The 21,312-nt window shown below is 43.6% G+C and overlaps 1 protein-coding gene across 1 annotated transcript in view; it reads left to right on the forward strand.

Annotated features, from left to right (window-relative positions):
- The window catches only part of xylt1 (xylosyltransferase I), an 80,487-nt gene that overhangs the window by 46,155 nt on the left and 13,020 nt on the right, over window positions 1-21,312 (forward strand). The window contains exons 3-9 of the mRNA XM_053419462.1: window positions 1,890-2,062; window positions 2,637-2,839; window positions 8,557-8,637; window positions 10,011-10,227; window positions 10,715-10,891; window positions 13,870-14,135; window positions 19,677-19,875. Coding sequence (XP_053275437.1) covers window positions 1,890-2,062; window positions 2,637-2,839; window positions 8,557-8,637; window positions 10,011-10,227; window positions 10,715-10,891; window positions 13,870-14,135; window positions 19,677-19,875 — 1,316 coding nt within the window. The remainder of the gene's footprint in view (window positions 1-1,889; window positions 2,063-2,636; window positions 2,840-8,556; window positions 8,638-10,010; window positions 10,228-10,714; window positions 10,892-13,869; window positions 14,136-19,676; window positions 19,876-21,312) is intronic.

The raw sequence follows: 21,312 nt of genomic DNA on the forward strand, positions 1-21,312 counted from the left end.
TCATTCACACACACAGATACACACACACACACACACACACAAAGAGCAGTGCTCATTAGTTTGGCTAGCTAGCATAGCACACACTCTCAAAGAGCTTTGTGAAGCAACTGGCCAATTATCCGTGTGCAAAGCAAACCAGTGAACCCTCTTAGCTGCCCACCAATTACGGTTCAATCTGATATGGCCTACAGCAGCTCCCCTCCCTGAGCTGTCTCACACACACACACACACACACACACACACACACACACACACACACACACACACACAGAGAGGGGTGGGGGTTTGAGTGACTGACAAGAGCCACGGCCAATTAGAGCCAAGGAAGCGTGTCATTAACCTCACCCTGGTGGTCAGACCTTTAAACAAAGCCGTGTTGGACACCTGGCCTTAAATTTGAATCAATGAGATTAGTTGGACGGGAGGGGCCGTCTTATACCCTCTCTGGCAACTCATAAAGAGAAGACATGTCGGACGCTTGCCCTTAAATTTTAAGTAATTACAGGACCCGGAGCCAGACACTCAGAGGAGACTAGAGGGTCTGTTTTTGTCTTCTTTTTCTTTTCATTTTTTTTGAATGGAAGAACCATCACCTCGGGAGTAAACACCCCCCACACTTCAGTATTTCCTCAGCTTCCTCTACTCTATCACAGACAGGCTCTTGGGAACTGAAGTCCCAAATTACAGTCATTAATCTCCTTAAGGCACATCCTGTGAACAAACATGTCTCATAAGCTGCGTGTGCACATTTGCTGTGATAACTGCAGATTCAAAGGAAACAAACAATTTTCCGTGGTAATGCTCGGGACACTCGTCAGTGAAGCATAGCCTTGAGAAAGGTTTTTGTTAGTGTTTGAATTGCAAGTGTTTGTTTTGAGCGGTTAAGGCTGGTACGATGTTATGTGAGGTCACCAGCGGCTCTCCGGGGGGTTGGATTATAGTTTGATAGTGGCTTGGCACGCCCTGACCGGGGCGGCGCTCGCTTGTTGTTATTTCTGTGAAATCCAAGGCATCTTGGGAGTTTTTCCGGAGAGGAATGATAGCGCACTGTCAATCTTTGCTCCACCCTGGAAGCCCCCCCAGAGAAAACACTTACAGGATTCCTGTGTGACGGAGGATAGTAGTTACAGTGTGTGTAGTGTTTGGTAGAAATTGTCATAGTTCCAATTCAATCATGTAAGAAAAGGGATGAGCGAGCCGGGGTTTGGTGGTGCCGGTTTATGGTTCCACAGCGAGGCTGAAATAGATGTATGACTGTCTTTTCATTTATTCATGTATTTATTAATATTTTAGTTGCAGCATGGCTTCGGTTCCCTGTGCATAATTGTGACCAGTTTTGCCTCCTGAGTACGACTGATGTATTTCAATGAGGCAGCAGAGAGCAACACCTCCACTTAATATTATAATATCCTAGTCTTAACATACAAGAAGGCCTCTTGATTGGTCGTTATAAAACAGGTACTTCCTCAGATAACATTCACAGAGAACATATAATTACCAACTGAATTGTGACATAGCAGTTCATTATTATAAATATGCTAATCACCTCTCAAACTGATACTTACTGTGTTGCTTAGCAACCTTGCTGTTTAGCTATCTCTGTTTATTGTTTAATTAAAGAATAACATTGAATAATCATTTATGACTGTATTCACAAGGCTTTCAAATTATCTTTCTTTGTTCCTTGAATTTATTTCTAACTGCTCAATGTAATGACTAATAGCACAACCTCTCATAATTTATCAAAGAAATAACACATGTGATTTTATAATCAAACAGCCACGGGTTATTTGCAGATTGAGAATCCATGCAACTGTCCGAATGAAATGCAGATGAGTGAACGAATGAAGCACATTAATATTGACTGTGTTGTCTTGAAACCTGCACAGGTAAAGCCAATGTGAATGTCCAGTGGGACGAGGACTCTGCTGAGAGTTTCCCATTAAAACCAGTGAGAATAGGGTTCGTCTTGGTGGTCCACGGACGAGCCGCTCGCCAGTTTCAACGCCTCTTCAAAGCCATCTACCACACCTCGCACTACTACTACATCCACGTTGATCAGGTGAGACACACTGAGCAAACATGAGCTGCTTCTAGACCTGCACGGATCTTCGGTTAATCTCCTGAAATTATTACATTAATCATGTTTCTAACAGAGGTGCAATACTGAAAAGACAAAAAGAATACAAAACAAAAGAAGACTCTGTTAAAGATGTCGACTTTAAAAGACGACAACATTTCAGAGCTTTTGTGATAAGGGCTGATGCCAGTGTCGCTGTAGACAAGAACTTATGATCTCTGCAGTGGAACTAATTTTAGTCCCGCTGCCTTCCTGCTGCACCAGCCCTCACCTGAACGCTCCAGTAGGTTGTTGTTGTTGTGAGTGCATCTGACCAGAGAATCTCCTGCTGTGCTCCTCATGTGTGGGAAGGCAAACTCTGGAGAACGAGTTTCTTACAATAATATGAGGCTAGTCAGGCTCTTTTTGAATTTGGTCTTTGATTGATTTAAAGTTATCCCATTTATTTGTTTTTCAATCACATTGACTTGAAATTCACTGAAATATAATCTCCTGATGTCCCACAGAATACTAATCAATGTTTGGTCACATTCATTCAACACTTTTCTTATTTCAGCGCTCCAACTACTTGCACAGGCAGGTGCAGGCCTTGGCTGTACAGTATCCCAACGTGAGGGTGACACCCTGGCGCATGGCCACCATCTGGGGCGGTGCCAGCCTGCTGACCATGTATCTTCGCAGCATGGCTGACCTGCTGGCCATGAGGGACTGGAGCTGGGATTTCTTCATCAACCTCAGTGCTGCAGATTATCCCATCAGGTAACAGAGCAGCATGTTGCACCACAGTAAAGAGTAGAGGGGTAGGGCCTGAGGGGAAAGCAGAAGTTCTCCCAGAATTTGAAGTGTCCATTAAAGGTAACAAATCTTTGGATTGGACGTGGTTCTCTCTTTAAAAAGGCAGCCGCACTTCATGTACAACAATAGTGGACAGCTCTCCGCCAATAAGGGGGAAATTCAATACACACAGGTCCAACCTCCTGTGGTTAACTGTGAGCTTTAAATACAGAGTCACTCCAAAGCAAACAGATCAATGAAGTTGAGTCTCAATCGCTATTCGTTCACATCTTCTCTTCCAAGCCCCTGCCTCTTTCCTTGCTTGCACTGCATTGAACTGGTTACATGATGAACTGATTACTGTTTAATTGCCCTGGGTCAATATCTATTGACTTTCGAGGTCTGTTGTGTACTGTACGGTCCGAAAGTCATCTCTCCTTTTCCAAAACATCCCTTTGAAGAGGCTGTAAGAGGTCATTAACAGCCACAAGGTCTACTTGAACTGGACATGTAGCATGGAAACAGGAGGAGAAATTTCATGAGTTGAACAGTTTTTTTTATGTGAGTTTAAAGTCCTCTGGGAGTTCAGGGTCTGCTGGGTTTTTGATGTAGCTCTGCAGCAGCCAATTAAAATCCCCCTATTAAGGAGAGAGTTATCTCTCCTGCACAGCCAGATGTCCACCAGTTGAATTTAGACAAGCTGTAATAGCCACTGGCGAAAGGGAAGCTGGATCTGATGTCTCCACAGCTGGAGCCAGGATGCAGGGCCAAATGCGGATGTTGTGCGTGGACGGGTTCAGTCTTGTTGTGTTTAGCCGTTTTCAACATTTCGTTAAACGCTGCTGACATAATGTCTGCGCACGTGCCCGCTTTCCTGCACCGGTGTGTGCACGGCCGAGTTGAGTGTGTCTCAGCACTTGTCTGTGTACATGTGTGCATATCTATCCTGTTTGCGTGTCTGTCAGCGCATGATTAAGGGTATTTGCGAGTGCATGCGCCGAGACACTGTTTCCTTCCCATCTTTTGCCTCCTCATTTGCATGAGGGCAATGTTGTTGAGAAAAGGGCTGACAGTAGAGGTTTTAAGCCCCATCTGTTGGGAAACGAAACGATTGATGGAGCAAAGGAGGGAGCCGAGAGGCAGAAATGACAGGGAGAGGGACGCGGCAGTGAGAAGAAACAGTTAGGGAAGGGGAACGACAGGGAACTGCATGTTTTGAAGACATGCAATATGAGAAAATGGAAATTGCACACTTGTATCTTTGCTTAGCAAGTGCATTTGTAACCACAGATTGGATTTGACCGAGTCTGCACGCTGCGTATTTGACTGAATTGAACTTGAGAATCTGGCGGGCGCAGGTTCCAGCCCTTGTAAGAGTGTCCGCGAGCAAGAGACTGAAACCCAATCAGCTGACAATCCTGTCTTTGGAAAAAGGATCAAGTGAAAAGAGACATTCTTCTCCCCGACAAATAAACACATCAGCATTACTTCATCATTATGAAGTCACTACAGCGCAGTAAAGCATGTTGGCATAAGCACGGGCATCACTTTAGAAAAACCTTTTCATTACTTATGCTGATCCTGTAACATTTGTCCAGCTGAAACTGTCCAACCTGCTCCGTAATGTCCTAACATTACACAGGCTGGGCCCAAATGGCACTCGTCATGGTGCAGTCAGGAATGCGGGGGGGCTCCCCTGCCCCGCGCTGTCCTGACTACTGCTGTTGTTATCAGTGGGACTGGAGACGAGCATTATTTCCCCTCTAATTCCCTGATAATGTCTGTCCTGCCGCATGGATGGCTCTCAAAGGCAAATCCAGAGCCCCTTACACCAGCAGAGGGGCTGTGTGTCCACGGGGAGATATACTGTGTGTGTGTGTGTGTGTGTGTGTGTGTGTGTGTGTCCAGAGGGAGGCCAAAGGATGAGTTACACGCTTGCTTTGCCAGAGAGTACAGCGCTCTTTCCCAGCTTTTATCTACAGTCTCCTTGCTTTTACCTCTTTTTTTTTTTCTGTAAAGCCCCTTTCATAGACTTTATAGCTGCTTTTAAGAAGTCGGAGCTCTGTGAGACAATGAGTGGCTGCAGGCGCCATATCTCCTAATCTCTTCCACTTTGTCATCTGCATCAGGGGAAAGTGTTCTTTTTTTTTTATATCTTAGCTCTGTTCCATGACTGATAGGTGCCATTTCCTGCAGTAAAAAAAAAAAAAAAATCTCTATAGCACTTAAGAACTGAGCCACACCATTTGAGAATGTAAAAAAGTTAAATTCCAAAGTGACTGAACTTTTTGAAGGTTTTCCGAGGACCAATATAACAACTGTGTGATCATTCTCTCCTCAGTTTGAGTGTGAGTTCATAACCTGACAGCCAGAGTGTTCAGATATTCCCCACTGGGATGGTCTATTAAAAGTCCTCGTTATAAAAAGGGCAGATTATGAATAAGACAGTAAGACCATGGAGGTGTAACAGTGCCATAATGATGATGTTTAATTGGCTATGATATTGAAAAGGTGCACATTTTGGTATGGGAGGTGGAGTGGAGACTCACAGCAGTGTGTGTGTGTGTGTGTGTGAGAGTGAGAGTGTGACTGTGAGACAGAGCAGCCACAGGGCTGACAGTAAGCAAATTAGACCCAGTGGATGGGGTGACCACTCAGGTGGCAAATGTGGAGCTTGACATGAATTCCCCTTGTGCTATGTGTGTGTGCGTATGAGTGTGCGTGCCTGTCTCTGTGCATGTAGCGTATATTGTATTGTCAGTGTGCGTACTAGCAGATACACAGCATGCGAGCATGTGTGTGGGAAGTAGAGACAGAGAGGGCTGTGATGTGTCTGTACAGCACATCATCAGTTAGGCTTTATGGCTCAGGACCTCCTAAGATAAGCCCCCCAGGCTGTGAAATTGCTCCTTCAAGAGAAAATGACATTAATATGCGCTTGTCCCTCCCCCCACTGATCCTTGAGCTTTTTACCAGAGCCTCGCTGCTCTTTCAGAAAGCCAAGCCGTCATGAAAAGCTCCACCACAGATGAAATGTTAGAGCCATTGACTAGAGCAGAGCCTGCAGAGCAAAGCTTTTAGCCCGTCTGGCCCGCATGTGAGGAAGTAGACTGCTCCACAATGTAAGAGCAGCGTGAAGTCATTCATCAAATCCACAGATAGCACAATCTTTTGAATGATCCTAAATAGTTTGAACAGCCTGCAGGGGCTAAGGGGCTGACAGCGAGAGAGACCAGGGGCTGTAATTGATTGGAAGTGACCCCAAAAACTTTGATGTTTGAGCTTGACTGTGTAGAATGATGTGTATGCAGACTATAATAGGCAGTTTTCTCACTTATCTGCTGATAGTTTCTCCCCTTCAGTGTGAGTTTAACACTTATGACACTTGCGTATGAGCAGGATTGTGTCACATCACAGCTCGTCTGGAAGGAAATTAACAGGCAGCTAACACATGCATCATGTGATAATGTGAAACCTCCAGTGCAAATACACTGAGAACGGACTTTACAGTGAAGAGGGAGATATTGGAACAAGAAGGTGCTGACTGAATCAATGCTGCGTACTGCACCAAATTTGTAAATAAATACATAATACATACAAAATGAATCTGTGATGGTCTATGTTAATATTGTGGCTGTGACCATCAATAAATCAATGTAGGAGAAACACTGAGAAGTTCTTTCAGTTCAGTATGAAACTGTAGCAGATCAGATGATGTCATCGGTGAGGGGGCGGTCCTCCCCTCCTGGGAGGATGTGTTTGAATGTTCATGACTGAACAAACAACTATAAAAGTTAAAATTTGAAATGACTGGAGCATCTAATCCATAATTGTTGCTTATTATTTATTTAATTTAACTTATGATACAGAGCTAATCCACCTCATTGGACCATCATGTGTGTGTGGATGGATGGACAGTGATTGAGTGATTCTCATTGGTGCACAGACACAAGTACAGAGTCCTGTTCACTCTGAACCAGTCAGGAGATCATAGACAAAAACAAACAGAAACTGTTTATGTGAAAAAAACTAAAGTGCATGTCACCAAAGTAAAAGTCACTTTTTGAGGCTCTGAGAAAGTTTTACAGAGAGAAATCTGGATTAAACTTTCATAAAACTAAGAGTAAAAACAACCTTGTTTACAGCTCTGGGTGTGTAAGAGTGCTGCAGTCATTTATAATGGTGGTCAACAGGGAAAAAGCTTTTTGTGCCAGTGGGGAATTTTTCATAGCACAACCAGGTGAACACTGGGGGAAAACAGCAGCCAGTCTGATCGGAGGTACCGTATCCAGCGCTCCTGTATCCACTGTGTTGTTATGGAGGGTATTTATATAAAATCATTACAATATCGCTTGAGGGACCAAAATGATTTACATAGCCTTTTATTAGTATTATTATTATTTACAGTTGTTGAACTAAAATCGACCCTGCAGCAAATCAACATGAAATCATATGATCAAAGAGTAAACAAATTCAGTTATATAAGATAAAATAAATCATTAAAGGTCAATCAAGAACTGTATGAAAATTATTATAAGGAAAGGCAGAAACTGTAAAAAAAAAAAACGTCTGGAAAGTTTCTCCAATGTGTTTTTTCAGAGGGGATTGAAAGGATTTCACTTACTCATGCAGCCACATTTCCTCAGGCGGGTCGTTCCAGAGCCTCGGGGCCCTGACTGAAAACTCTCTGTCCTCTTTAGTTTGGAGCTGTGTGGCTGCAAGAGATGAGAGACCTTTGCCTGAGGTTTCCCAACCATGTCTTGGTTTATATGGTACCGAAAGGTCATAACTGTAACTGGGTGAAAATGTCGTGTGAAACTTAAAAGTTAACAGTGAACTCAATTCTAAAACATTGAACATGGAGGTCAGTGAAGCTAAACCAGGAGTGATGTGTCTTTAGGTTCTGGTTATAAAAGGTTCTGGACACCGGAACTCTGCACAGTCTGGACTTGAATGATTTTTGTCTAATATTAAAACAGACAGTTGTAACTAGGGGAGCACTCAGATCCAGATTTTTATATATTGATTTGCACCAAATTTCACACATACAGACACAGATATCAAAACAGAACCTCCTTAACAGAAGTTATATCAAGGCATGAATAAATAAAAGCCTGCAACATGGCCCCTGTGTCTTCATCAGTAAGAGAATAAACTACTTTTTTTAACATTATTTACCGATATATATCTAAGATTATGAAAAATTTATTGGATCAGCTTAGTGGTGAGATGTTCAAATATTTTGATGAATATGAGGCAGACAAGGAACGACAATAATGAATTTTAATTTATTCCCTTTACTTGAAAACAAAGCACCAGCTATGCTAGCCTTACGCTGGCCAAAGGTCAGAGTTGGGTTTATATGATGGTTGAAGTACATGATGCTGCACTTAGCTGCTAAAATCCCAGATGCTACCCTGTGAAGTTGGTGGAGATAAAGAAAGGAGCTGAAAGAGAGTTATATCGTCGGCCAGATATAAAACTCCAGATTAATGATAAAGTTAAATGGTGATGATATGTCAGTGCCCCCTGGTTTCACTGCCCTCAAGTGGCAGAGGAGATGATTGTTGCAATTTGCATAAATTAGCCCCAAAAGGGACATTGTTTCCTTAAGCATGGCCAAAAAATATCAAGGTTGTGCCTCTAGCTCATTCTAACCCTGTGTGTCCCTGTCAAAGCTAAGTCTGTCTCTTTCATTTCAGGACCAATAACCAGCTGGTGGCCTTCCTGTCCAAATACAGAGACATGAACTTCATCAAGTCACATGGCCGGGACAATGCCAGGTGAGATGCAACTATTTCGTACAGTTAATTTAAAAGTTTTACTTCACCCCTAAGTTTTGACTGAGGTGCTCTCCTTAGAAATTCAGGCAATACATTTTATACGCAGTGTTGGGAGGCGTGGCTAAGACACGCCTATCCCCACCCACCTTTCACTCACACACACATAACTAAGCTCACCACACACCCTTGATTAGAGGTCGTAAGACGTCAAGCTACGCAAGTATTGGCTATGAAAGGTCCAAGATGGTTTGAAACACTAGGTGGTGTTATGAGCCATGTTCAGCCCATCTATGTAGATCTTTTATAAATTTTAAATTAATATAATATTAATACCAGCATTGTGTTTACTCAAAGAACAATCATAGAATTTAGTTTACAGCTCAAAACATGTTTTGTTGTGTATCATCACTTGGATCTCCCCACAACATCGCTGCCTTATTGTTTCTCTATGATAAATTGTATTTGTGTGACACTCACACACACACACGGAGCAAACTCCTGCTCCCATGGCGTGGTCACCGAATCATGACACCATTAGCCGCCATCTGTGGCATCATTAATTCACCTTCTTGCTGGGGTTAGTAAGCGAGGTCACCGCCAGACCGTCCATCTCCGCTGAAACCCTCTGCTTCCTGCCTTGTCACGCCACCGGTGGAAAACCAGTCACCACCACCACCGACTCTGAGAGCAAAAAAATCCAGAACACGGGAAGAATTGGAAAAAGAAAAAAACATCCAGCATGGATGCATGAGTCAGCGTGACTCAGCTTTATGTTTGCAGTCACAGATTTTTATTCAGTGCTGTATGATGGAGTGGGTTTCCAGCCTGATTTAATTTTATATTAACAACAGCAATGAGCCTGATAATCGACCAGTATATGCTTATGCTTGCATAAAACAAATAAAAATGTGTAAAAGAATAAACATCCTCTATATGTGTGTACGTGTGAGAGCTCCTGCGAAGCACAAGGTCAGTGCATCAACAGTGTTTGTCACCTGTCGGATAACAGAGGGAACATTTTGACCTGGGTGGCCTGAATTTGACTCCCTGTCTCTAACACTCGATACGTTCACAGGAGTAACACCTTCGTTATGTATGCAGGGTGACGCTCGTCTTACTGTGGATAAACTCGTCTCGTGACAAGTGTGAGCAACGTATTTGTCGAGTCATTTAAGGCCACACACGAAACCACTGATTCTCCTCATCCACAAAAAAAAATTCCATTTAGAGAAAGTAACGATAAAAAAGCAAGAAAAATGCTGATACAGATCACTTTTCTCTGTGATTTTGTTTATTTTTCATAATTAATTCATCAACTATATGTATATTTAGATGTCAGTCTTTGACATAACACATTTATGTGTGTTTATCAGGTTTATCCGTAAGCAGGGTCTGGATCGTCTGTTCTTCGAGTGCGACACCCACATGTGGCGGCTGGGCGATCGTAAAATCCCAGACGGCATCTCGGTGGACGGCGGCTCCGACTGGTTCCTGCTCAACCGCATGTTCGTGGAATATGTGATGAACTCCAAGGACGACCTGGTCACCAACATGAAGCGATTCTACGCCTACACACTGCTGCCTGCCGAGGTAAGACAGGAGAAAACATGGTGATTGATCAAAGGTTCCCCCTTCTCGTTTTTCACCCTAAAACAGACGCACAAACACACACTCTTGTCTGTGTCTGTGTCTCTGTGTGTATGTCTAGTGTTTCCTAACCCGTGACTAACAAGTGAGCACTGCTTTGTTATAGAAGCTGTAGACACTGTTGCCTTTTGTTATCTGTGTTAGATGTTCAGGGGAAAAAGAAGAAGAAGTCGGAGGCCGACATTAATCATAAAGTGAGATGAAGGTGTAAAGGCTGACTTGGAAAATCGGATTGTTTATCATGAGCTGCTGTGAAACTCCATTCTCTGCTCCAAATCTATTTTAGTTTGTGTGTTCCGGCGGAGTAACAGAAATTAACAAATAAAAGGAATAACATTTTCTAAGTTTCTTTCTTCATCTCTCTGTCTTTGCTTCCTCCCTCCCGGTTTTACCTCTCTCTCCCAATCCCCTTCTGTGTCCGGCTTCCCAGTCCTTTTTCCACACGGTGCTGGAGAACAGCGCCTACTGCGACAGCATGGTGGACAACAACCTGCGCATCACCAACTGGAACCGTAAACTGGGCTGTAAGTGCCAGTACAAGCACATCGTGGACTGGTGTGGATGCTCCCCGAATGATTTCAAGCCCGCAGACTTCCATCGCTTCCAGGTGATGATAACACACGACTGTAATGTGGACACGTTCACTTTATCAATATTAAGTCATAGCTGTGAGAGCGACCCCATCTCACATTACTGAGTTCATAGCTGCTGATACTTTTGTCCGTTAGAGTTTTGTAGTACAGTAATGGAGTATTTTTACTTTGTGGTACTAGTAATTCTTCTTCCACCTCTGCATATGTCATGATAAACTACTATACAAATTACATTTGGTGATAACAGTAAAGCAGCATCGACAATTGGTGACTCAAAACTACCATCTTAAACTACATACACAGCCTCAGATAATATAATATTTTGTTCGCCATAATATTGTAGAGTCATTCTAAATATTAAAATGGATTGGTTACTATGAATAACCAATGTGCATGTCCACAGAGACATGCACATTGATTCTAAAACATGTGGACGTGCACTCTCTTCTTTCTCTGTGTCACAGCTTGGACCAAAGACTTTCACTTCTCTCTTTACGTCTCACTTATGTCCAAAATCTCACTTTTAGCAGTTTGATAAAAGTAGGCCCTGGGCTTCAAAGCTCCTCTGGATTAAAGGTCTTAACTTCAAGTAGATGTCCATCAGAGTCTCACCCAGTAGACCTGATATCAAAATGAAAAGCATACATCGTTTTGGAGGATGTTTGCTGCACACACACCTCAGTGCATCATGGGAAATCTTCGGCAGTAATCTGTAAATTCTCTAGCCTCGAGGTCTGTCCTCTCACCCTCAGCATCCAGCCGGGTCCCACAGCTTTCACAATCGCTACGCGCAAAATTATGTCTCTATTAGTGTGACCCTGAACGAAAAAAATACAATTAATAGTAATTAGATCCTGCCTGCCTTTGGTATACAGGGGAGAAGAGGGTTAGTTAGCTTTTCAAAATGAAAGTGAGTGATTGGCAGTGACTCCGACACCCCCAGAGAATGTCGGTATCGCTGTTTGACTTTTAATGGGCTCTTACAAAGTAAAAGCTACCAGATGAATCAAAAGCATTTTGCCACAGTTAAAGACCCTCTCAGTGCTGTGACTCACTTGGTCTCTCCCGTCCCTCAAATACCAGTCAAAGCTGCAGCCCTGACCTCAGTCCTCTCTCCGCCGGACCTGTCTGCCATCTGTCTCGCCTCGGTCTCTGGCTGTTCAGCGCCAGCACATTACCACAGGTCCTTGGCAGGGCTGCAGGGTCTGTCTGGCACCCTGGTACCAGTGAAGACCAACCCTGGGAACAAAGCAGCCTTTCCAGAAAGCAGCCAGGCCCCTGGTATTTATAGGATTTAATATCCCTTTGAGAGCGCCATCTAAGTTTCCCTTTGAACATTAGAGCGGAGGGGGAGATACAGACAATTACAGTGGGCTGGGATTTGGTTTGCAGATTGGAGGAATAATTCAAGGTACAACTGTTGAGTTGTGCTCACGGGGGGGGGGGGGGGGTATCCTTCTGGAGCGACTGAGCGAGAGTGGGGCTTTTTGTCTCAGTGCATCATTGTTTAGTAATGTGTTTCAGGATGAGGTGCATTTGGGAAGTGTGTCGGAAAGACAGGCTGTGACAGGTCGGTGCTTTCAGACGACGGGTCAGAACGAACAATATCCGGGAGCGTGTGTACACTAAAACCCCCTCCTCCTCATTTCTTTTGATATCTTGGGCCAATCGCGGCAGGCAGGCGCATCGTCTGGTGCCGTGTGAAGGAGCACCAATTTCCCACAGTTGCCAGTTTCAGCCTGAGAAAATGGCAAAGTCTCAGAAATTGAGATTTTTCCCCCCGCAGTTAGCACCAAGGCGTTTGGTGCTGGGTAACTAAACAGTTTTGTCACTGCGACTGAGAAGATGTCTTTGTGTTTAAGCCAGGCTGTGGAGGCGGCAGTTTTCATGATGCACCATCAACCACACGAGTGTGGCAGGGACAGAGAGGGTGAGACAGAGATGGAGAGGTGTAGGGCGAAACACACAAACACTGTACAAAGAACTGTGAAGAGAGAAATGATGAATGGAGGGAAAAATACAAAAAGGACCGGTGTTAGAATCAGCCTCTGATGTGAGGCATCTTCCTTCTTCGTCTATTACCTCTAACCGTGTCTATAATTCCTGTGATCAAACAGTTCTTCCTGATCAACTGCAGCAAATAGCCCTTCATCAATACTTTCATTGATAAAGCAATAACCTTTAAAGACCTCTCCTGCTACATCAATTGTTTTCTCCACACATTTTCCTCTAAAGCTCCTCGTTTCTTCCTATCACTCTCTGCTCTGGATCTGAAAAAGAAATAGATAAAGAACTCAGAAAAGAAACAGTGTATTTTTCTCCCTCCCATGAGACGAGGTATTCAAGTTGGGCGGTTTCCTTGTTAATTATCAATTATAGTTAGTGCATTGTGTTCACTGGAATACATTTTAATTGACTCACAGGAACCACAGAGAGCAGTGGTTCCCAAACTTTCAGTCTTGTGAAACCTTGAAATGAAGCAATGTTCAATTGAGACTTCTAGTAGACGAAGGTGTGCATCTGTGGCCTCGGTGGACCAGGGCCTTTCTGTGTAGACGTTTGCATGTTCTCTTAACGGGTTCTCTCTGGGTTCTCCGGCTTCTTGCAACCCGGGTGTACCCCGCCTCTCGTCCGATACCAACTGGGATGAGCTGCTGCTCCCCTCGCTACCCTGCAGGGACAAGAGGGATATGTCATAGATATCAGAAGTCCCAAGGTTGGGAAACCCTGACAGAGACCTCGTACATGTGGACCATTTGAATTTAAAGTGCATAACAATGAATTTGCCTTATTTTATCTGCTACATTTGATCTATTCTACCATCTGTCGTCACATTCTCTCTTCTCTACCCACACGTCACTTTCACACACATCTCACACATCACATGTTTCCCCCCTGTCATCCTGGCACAAAACCACATCTCAATCTTCTAATTTTTCCCCTTTTTATCTCACCCTTCCCTGCTTTGCCGTTCCCCTGCCTCCTTCTGCAGCAAACTGTGCGACCCACCTTCTTCGCCAGGAAGTTTGAAGCCAGCGTGAACCAGGAGATAGTGAACCAGCTGGACACCTACCTGTTTGGTCCGTTTCCCCAGGGAATGCCGGCGCTGAACTCGTACTGGGAGAACGTGTACGACGAGTCAGACGGCGTGGCCAGCCTGTCGGACACGCGGCTCACGTACTTCCACTCCTTCTCTCGCCTGGGCCTGGCCAGGGCGGCCGCCTCGCTACAGGGCAACCCAAAGGATCACAGCTGCAGGTAAACACAGGCAGATTCACCTGTGCAAATAGTCTTTGTCTACATGTCTACATCACCAGGGACCTACATGCACTTAAATGCACAGGTGCACCTCACTTTGATCATACTCTCAAAAGCTGCACATGTTGGAACGAGAAACCACAGAATGTGTTCAAGCCTTTTGAATCGCTGCTGATGTCTATGTCTGGGATCATATGTCATGGAAATAGGATAACAATGAATAGTGCCAAATAGCAACAGAGAACTCTGGGTAATGCTTTTCATTTTGTAACGTGATATCTTCCTCTGTCAGTTTATCCCTGAGATAATGAGGCTATGTAGGTCATAGCACTGAAAGCTGTCCCTTCATGCCAGCGTATGATTAGTGGCGATGTATAAATTCCTTAGTGCTGTTAACATGGGTGGTTAAAATGAAAAGGGAAAACCACACTATGGCCAAACGGAACATTTCAGCTCCCTGTACTTCAGTAAGGGTTTTCCACCAGTAGCATCTGGGGCAAGAGCATTTAGGTTTCGCTTCCCATTAGTTTATTTGCACATTGATGAAGCCCAGTGATTAAAAAACCGTGACAAATTAAGTCTGCTGATTCAAAACACAGAGGAAGAGGTGCAAACTGCTTGTTAGTGTGACGCGAATCTCCATGCATCTCATAGAAAGGCACCTCAAAACAAAGGATAAAGCAGGGAGACACAACAGGAAAGAATACAAACATTAATAAGACATTAGTCTTCATGATGGCAACAGACATTAAGACTTTTACCCCCTAAGAGAGGATATGACAATTTAAATAAAACAAAGAATGAAGGAAAACAGTTTGAAGAAACACCTTGTTCTGAGCTGCGTAACATTTTGTTAGTGGTCATCCAAGTCATGACAATTCCTATTGGTCTGCTGAGGAAATGTTCACAAATCTGACCAATCTGGATTCACAGCGAGTGATTGGCCATTTAGATGACCTTTTTTATAACTCATCAAATGCAAAAAAACTAATAAAGTCATATATATATATTTAATCCTTGGTGCTTATCACCAAAAGCTCTTGAATCTTTTAAAGAGTCTCTCAAAGAGATTATTTTGGTGGTAGGCACCAAGGATTTGTTATAAGCAGAACCCCCCCCCCCCTCGGCTGAACGCTTTGGACATTTTCCTGTTGTTATGAACATGTGTGACTTGGACACTGTCCTGCTGCATGCTTCATTGTAAAAGGCAAACTCCAGGAAAACGTCCAACCAATTTTCCAGAGTTCGTGTCTGAAAGCAGCTTCACAGTTGTAGAGGAGGAGGCGACATAAAGCTATCATCGAGTGTCATCTCTGATGGTTTTCTCCCTGTAAGTTTAAGTGTGGCACCTAGTGATTAGTACCCCACCACCCCGGCTGCATTGTGGGTGTTCTGTCCTGTGGGTAAAGCCAAGCCGAGAAAGGAAACATGTTTCCATCTGTCAAACCTCAAAACCATCTTTCCACTACAGCTGTTTCTACTCATACACCGCATCTGTTAAAAAAGAGAGTGAGAGCAGACCATGGGGAAGGAGGCTACTAACAGGGTGCGTTTGTGAACATGAGTGCATTTGTGTATTTGACAGAACGCTGGGGTCTCCACATTGCTGTCATTGCCAGGAAATGAGCCAGTGAGAAAAAGCATTTCCAAACAAACCTTACAAACAAGCCAGTCTTCTAACGTTTACATGTAACTGTTTTAAATTGGCTCAGAGGCCAAAGGTCACTGTGCAAGGAAATTGAAAATGTGTGCGTGTGTGTGTGTCTGTGTGTATATAGTCTAAGTTTTGTATGTGTGAGTGTTTAAGCAGTTGACTCAAGAATGAACCTGTTGATATGTCTCTGCATTTGTGTGTGTGTGTGTGTGTATGTGTGTATGTGGGGGTATGTGGGGGTGTGTGTGGGGGTGTCTGGTGTGTGTGTGTATGTGTGTTGCTTCCTTGTAACATATACACAATGACTGAAGTGTCACCTGATGTGTGGGAGTTTTCTTTAGGCCCTTGGGTGAATTTCAGGTCATGTCAGAAGTTTTCTCAAGCAAACTGCAAATCAAACTGCCGTCTGTAAAGTGTGTGAATGTTGTGCTACAGTGTTTCCCATGAAAACAGTTTGATAGTGTTTTACTTAGTCTAAAGTCTTTGATTGCATTTAATCGTGGAGTCAATTGAACACAAACTTTATGAAAAGATTAATATCACAGCAAAACATGTGAAAAACAGATATTGTATGATGATACATTGTGCTAGGACTAAACTTAAAATTCATAAATCTTAACAATAAATGAGTATCAGGGAAGAATAAACCTGTATACGTACCCAACATTGGCACATGTTACTTTTTTTGTAAAATTTGATTCCAAAGTTTTTAATCAAATTTCTAAATTCTTGAATATGCGGTTTATTGTTTTTCTTCGTCACTCATAATTTCATAATTTAACGTAAAATATGTAGGAAATTGTAATGTTTGTCAGACAAAATAAGATATTATAAAATCTAATTTTAATTAAACTGCATTCTGCTCTAATCGGAAAATCTATTAATAATTAATTAAGTAATTATCAGTGGCAAACATAACTACCATGACATCTGAGTCCCACACAAGTCCCCTTACTTTTCAAACAATAGTTAGCTGTCCATCTTTGCGAACCAGGTTTTTCTAACATCACTTATTGCTGCTCTGAAGTTATTACAACACACAGACCAGATACTAACCCTACTTGGTCTATGATGTCATATGGTCATAAATCGATAACTGTAGCATTACTGGGTGGAGGACATGAATAATACACTGTTTCTTTTAATGTTCTGTGTAATACACATACATGAAAGTTATATTTAATGTGCAATAAGACAAGTATATGATTTGGTCACAGAGTTGCAGTGAGACATTGTTCAGAGGAGAAATAAAAGCTAAAATGAGTCTTCGAGTTTCTATTAATTCCGCCACAGTATGGTTTATAGTCCTAATAATTAAATAAACGATGTGTGTGGTGCGACTGCACAGGGCCTGTCTGCCTGGAGCCTTCTTATTTTTGTTTTATTGATCCGGAATTTTACTGATGAAGCCGAGTAATTAAATCCAATCAAGTGTTTGCTTTTAAGACCAAAGCGAGTCACAGCAGATGAGTCCTCATTTGGCCAAATGCAAATGTCTGCATGAAGTCCCGTTCTTGTATCTCAAGCCTGTATGTGTGTGTGTGTGTGTGTGTCTGTTTGTGTGTGTCTGCGTGTGTGCGACCACTGGCCACATACACTCTATTGTCAGTTCAGCTAAAACTAATGCAGTCTAATTCAACAGTCCTGCAATAAATCCTTCTTTTTAACAGTTGTGGAAAAAATTCTCAAAAATGTTACTTCAGTGCATATAAATACATATAAATAGGCTAAATGTACTCAAGTAAAAGTAAAAGTATCAGTGTAGTGAATTCTGTAATGCAACATCTACTACATCATTAACGGTGCCTACTTTATACTTCCTTCAATATTGAGAATAATACAGAGTCTTGTCATGTTAAATGTGAATGCTGCCTATGATGCTACCAAAAACACTGGTGGTCTAATGTAACCTGTCCGCTCTGATTGGATCAACAGTCTACTCTCGTCTATATTTGGATAAAAAGCGTCAGCTAAATGAAATGTAATGTACTGTAATACATTACTTTTAAAAATATAGAAAAACAATGGGAAAGTAATGCGGTGTAAAAGCCAAGTTGACTGGAAAGAACCGATATTTGCAGAAATTTGTAGTAAATGAATAAAAGTGTAAAATACCTGAAAATAAATCATTTAAGTATAGTACGTATACACAAAATATAAACTTAAGGACAGCAACTCAGTAAATGTACTTTGTTGTATCCTATCAGTGCTTTTTGTCTAAGAGGTGTGGATGATCACTTTGGAGGGCATGTTCTTTGCAGACCGCATTCGTTTTAGCTAGGTGCTGTTAATAAACTAACAAGTGTGGCTAAGTGTATTTTGCATGCCTGTAGCATTCAGATGTGCTCCCAGCAGATGGATGGATCAGCCTGAGAGTGAGACGGGAGTAAAAGAGAGGAAAAGGACACAGAGAGGGATTTGGCTCTTTATGAAATCCACTGTGACTGGCCTGGAAGAGACTGTGGAGTAAAAGCTTGAATGGAGCCTTGGCCCCCTTTTCACTGCGTCTCACACTGGCATCAACACCACGTCTCTTTTGGGAAAGACAGGGCAGGGGGGAAGGAGAGCCGAGGGACGAGGCCCAGAAAGCAGGATGAAAGGAGGAGAGGAGAGGGGCAAAGAGGGGGAGGCAGATGGGGGAACAGAGAGGAGAAAGAGAAAGAGGCATCAGGGGAGGAGTGAGTTTGCACCGCTATCCTTTTGGGTGTAAATATTTGCTGTTCTGCTTGTCAGGGTAACATTTACTAGGACGGGTTGACTCTTGGTCCTGTAGTAGAATACTGATGAGGCCATGAGCACTAGGGAGGCAGCGCGCACGTTTGTGTTTGTTTTGTGTGTGTGTGTGTGTGTGTCTCAGTGTGTGTGTGTGTGCGCGTGCTTGCGTGCGTGCGTGCGGGGGGGATAAATACTAGTGTAAGGAAGCATAAGAGACGGAGGATGAGAAATCTGGGTGGGGGGGGGGGTGCAGAGAGCAGCTGTGCAGTGTTCCCCAGCAGTGCCCACCCTCCACTCTTTTTAGTTTTTCCAGAAGTCACTCTGGCCGGCCGCCCCGAGGACCGGCCCTCTGCCACGTACGAGTCGACACACAAACAGGACAACAGACTAATCAGAGGAGCAAGACCTTCATTTGGCTTCAGCTGACTGGATGACCCAGTTCAACTTTGTTCAGCAGACTTGTAACGTCTGTGCGTGTGTCTGTGTTTGTGTGTGTGTGTGTGTGTGTGTGTGTGTGTGTGTGTGTGTGTTCAGAGCTCTGACTAATCTGAATCTGCTGCCAAGGCAGCCCATGACTGTTCTGTAATTTTCTGTCGAGCGCAGATTGCTGTGGTCTCGACCGTCTTGTGTCCTCTCGATCCGTCCCTTCTACTTCACAACCACAGCAACTGCTGCGACAACCGTCACATTGTAAAGCAATCACTGGTGTGGAAGAAGTTTATTTACTTACTTAGAAGATTTCAAAGGTACCCCAGCTTTAATTAGGTATTCACCAGCCCATTACTTATCTTTTATCTACTGTAATAGTGTGTGTAAGCATAAAAATAATTGAAGTCACCCATTACCCAAGCGTACATGCAAGTAACGTTTAAAGGGAATCATCAGCATGGTCAACGCACGTCTGTGACCAATTGGTTTTCTGTTAAAGGTCACTGAATTAATGTCCGGCGTGTCACACACAGAACACATCGACTCCCCACTAACCTTCACTGCGAGCATAAATTAGCATCCGGCCACATTAGCATGTCCAAGGCCGCCCCCACCAGAAAGTAACCAGAGGAATCTCCATTTTCTTCTCCTCTTACAGCGTTGGCCCTGAAAAGTGGCACAGCAGGTAGATGGGCCGATATCAGGTTTGCTAATGGATTCCCACTCTCTCCGTGCTCTGCCAGGTACTTCCCCATGGGCCATCCGGTGTCGGTGCATCTCTACTTTCAGTCGGACCAGTTTCAGGGCTACCTGGTCAAGCATCACGCCACCAACCTGGCCACGAGCAAGCTGGAGACCATGGAGACCTGGGTGGCGCCCAAGAAGAACTTCAAGCTGAGCAGCCCTGCGAGCAGCACGTTCAGCAGGTTGCAGTTTGCAGAGGTGAGTCAGCATATTTGCTCGCCTGGTATCACATGTATTTTTCATTTCCATTTAAGCCACTGGTTTGGCACGAGCCACAGAACATCAGTCAGCGGTTACCAGTGTCAGGAAATGAGCTCCATTAAAATCCTAAGCACCACACAGGAAAAACACAGTTATTCAGCCTGTAATTAGAGGTGAGATATACAGCTCATTGCCATGGTGAACTCATATTCATTGCTATGGCGACCTTGCCAAGACACATGGCGCTGCATCTCCCCACATTTAAAATCGTGCCTGTAATGGCCTTGTAAAATGTAAATTGATTGAATTCAACTAAGTTTATAGGGATGAGCGCATCCTGTGCTGCTTATTTGTTGTTTCCTAATAGAACGTCTTCTCACCTTCACACTGGAATGCTTCCCTTGATTGTCTTGTTATGTTAATCTGTGTTTCTGTTTACCACAAGGCCTGTTTAGGATACAGCCACTCGGCTGTGATGTGACAGCCACCGAGTGTCTTCTTAAAAAGGACAAAATTAACTGAGTGAATGTAAATTGACCTTTTTCTCTGGTGTATCATGCACAGCTTGGTCGGAGGCAGAAATGCCAACCGATTTGTGAATGGATTTGTTTGCTTTGTCTGCACCTTTGGATCACAGTCACACACCTTGACCCTGTTCGACCTTGTCTAACAGTCTCAGAGTAAACTCAAAAGGCATCCGGATTCCTCGTGGTCCACTGAGGCTACATCCATACTAGTGGTTCAACTTTGCTACAGATTTTAGTTTGCAAACTTTGATGCTGTATTTTAGTACGGATGGGCAGAAACTGTGATGTTTGGAAATGATGAGGTAGACGCTCTCAATCAATCGCTGGTTGGGTTGTCTTGGACAGGACTTGGCCTTCGATGATTCGTCAGGCCCCTCTAAAATAACCCCTTAGCAAGAAAACAGCCTGCATAAGCCTCCGCTACAAGTGTAGAACGCAACATGGATAATCCTTTACAAGCACTGTTTATCCTGTTATCTCTGCACAGTCGAATTTTGCATTTTACAATGATACAACTAATTACATGTGTAGGAGACAAGCTGTTATTTGAGCAATATGCAAACTTGTCCATTTCTAGCTGTGTCTTCTTCCTGTTTACACCGTCACACGCATACCCAGTGTACATGAGTGGTGATGCGGTATGCGCTGTCAGGCACGTGGGTATGGACGGTTAGTTTGATAACGCTGCTTTCAAAAGGAAATGTAGTAGTAAGGATGTGGCCTGAGCTCTGTGCGTCGAGCCCGTGACACCATGAGTGACAGAGAAACGATGTGAGCTGTGGCCTTTATCTGGATGCTCAGCCCGAGGAAGCCCTCGCCACGTAGAGCTGTGTAATGGCTGTCAGTCAGTCAGTCAGTCTGTCCATCTGTCAGTCCAAACGAGAGCAGAAAGAGCTTAAGTTAGGCA

This window comes from Pleuronectes platessa, chromosome 3 (genome assembly GCF_947347685.1).
Source record: "Pleuronectes platessa chromosome 3, fPlePla1.1, whole genome shotgun sequence".
NCBI classification, from domain to species: domain Eukaryota; kingdom Metazoa; phylum Chordata; class Actinopteri; order Pleuronectiformes; family Pleuronectidae; genus Pleuronectes; species Pleuronectes platessa.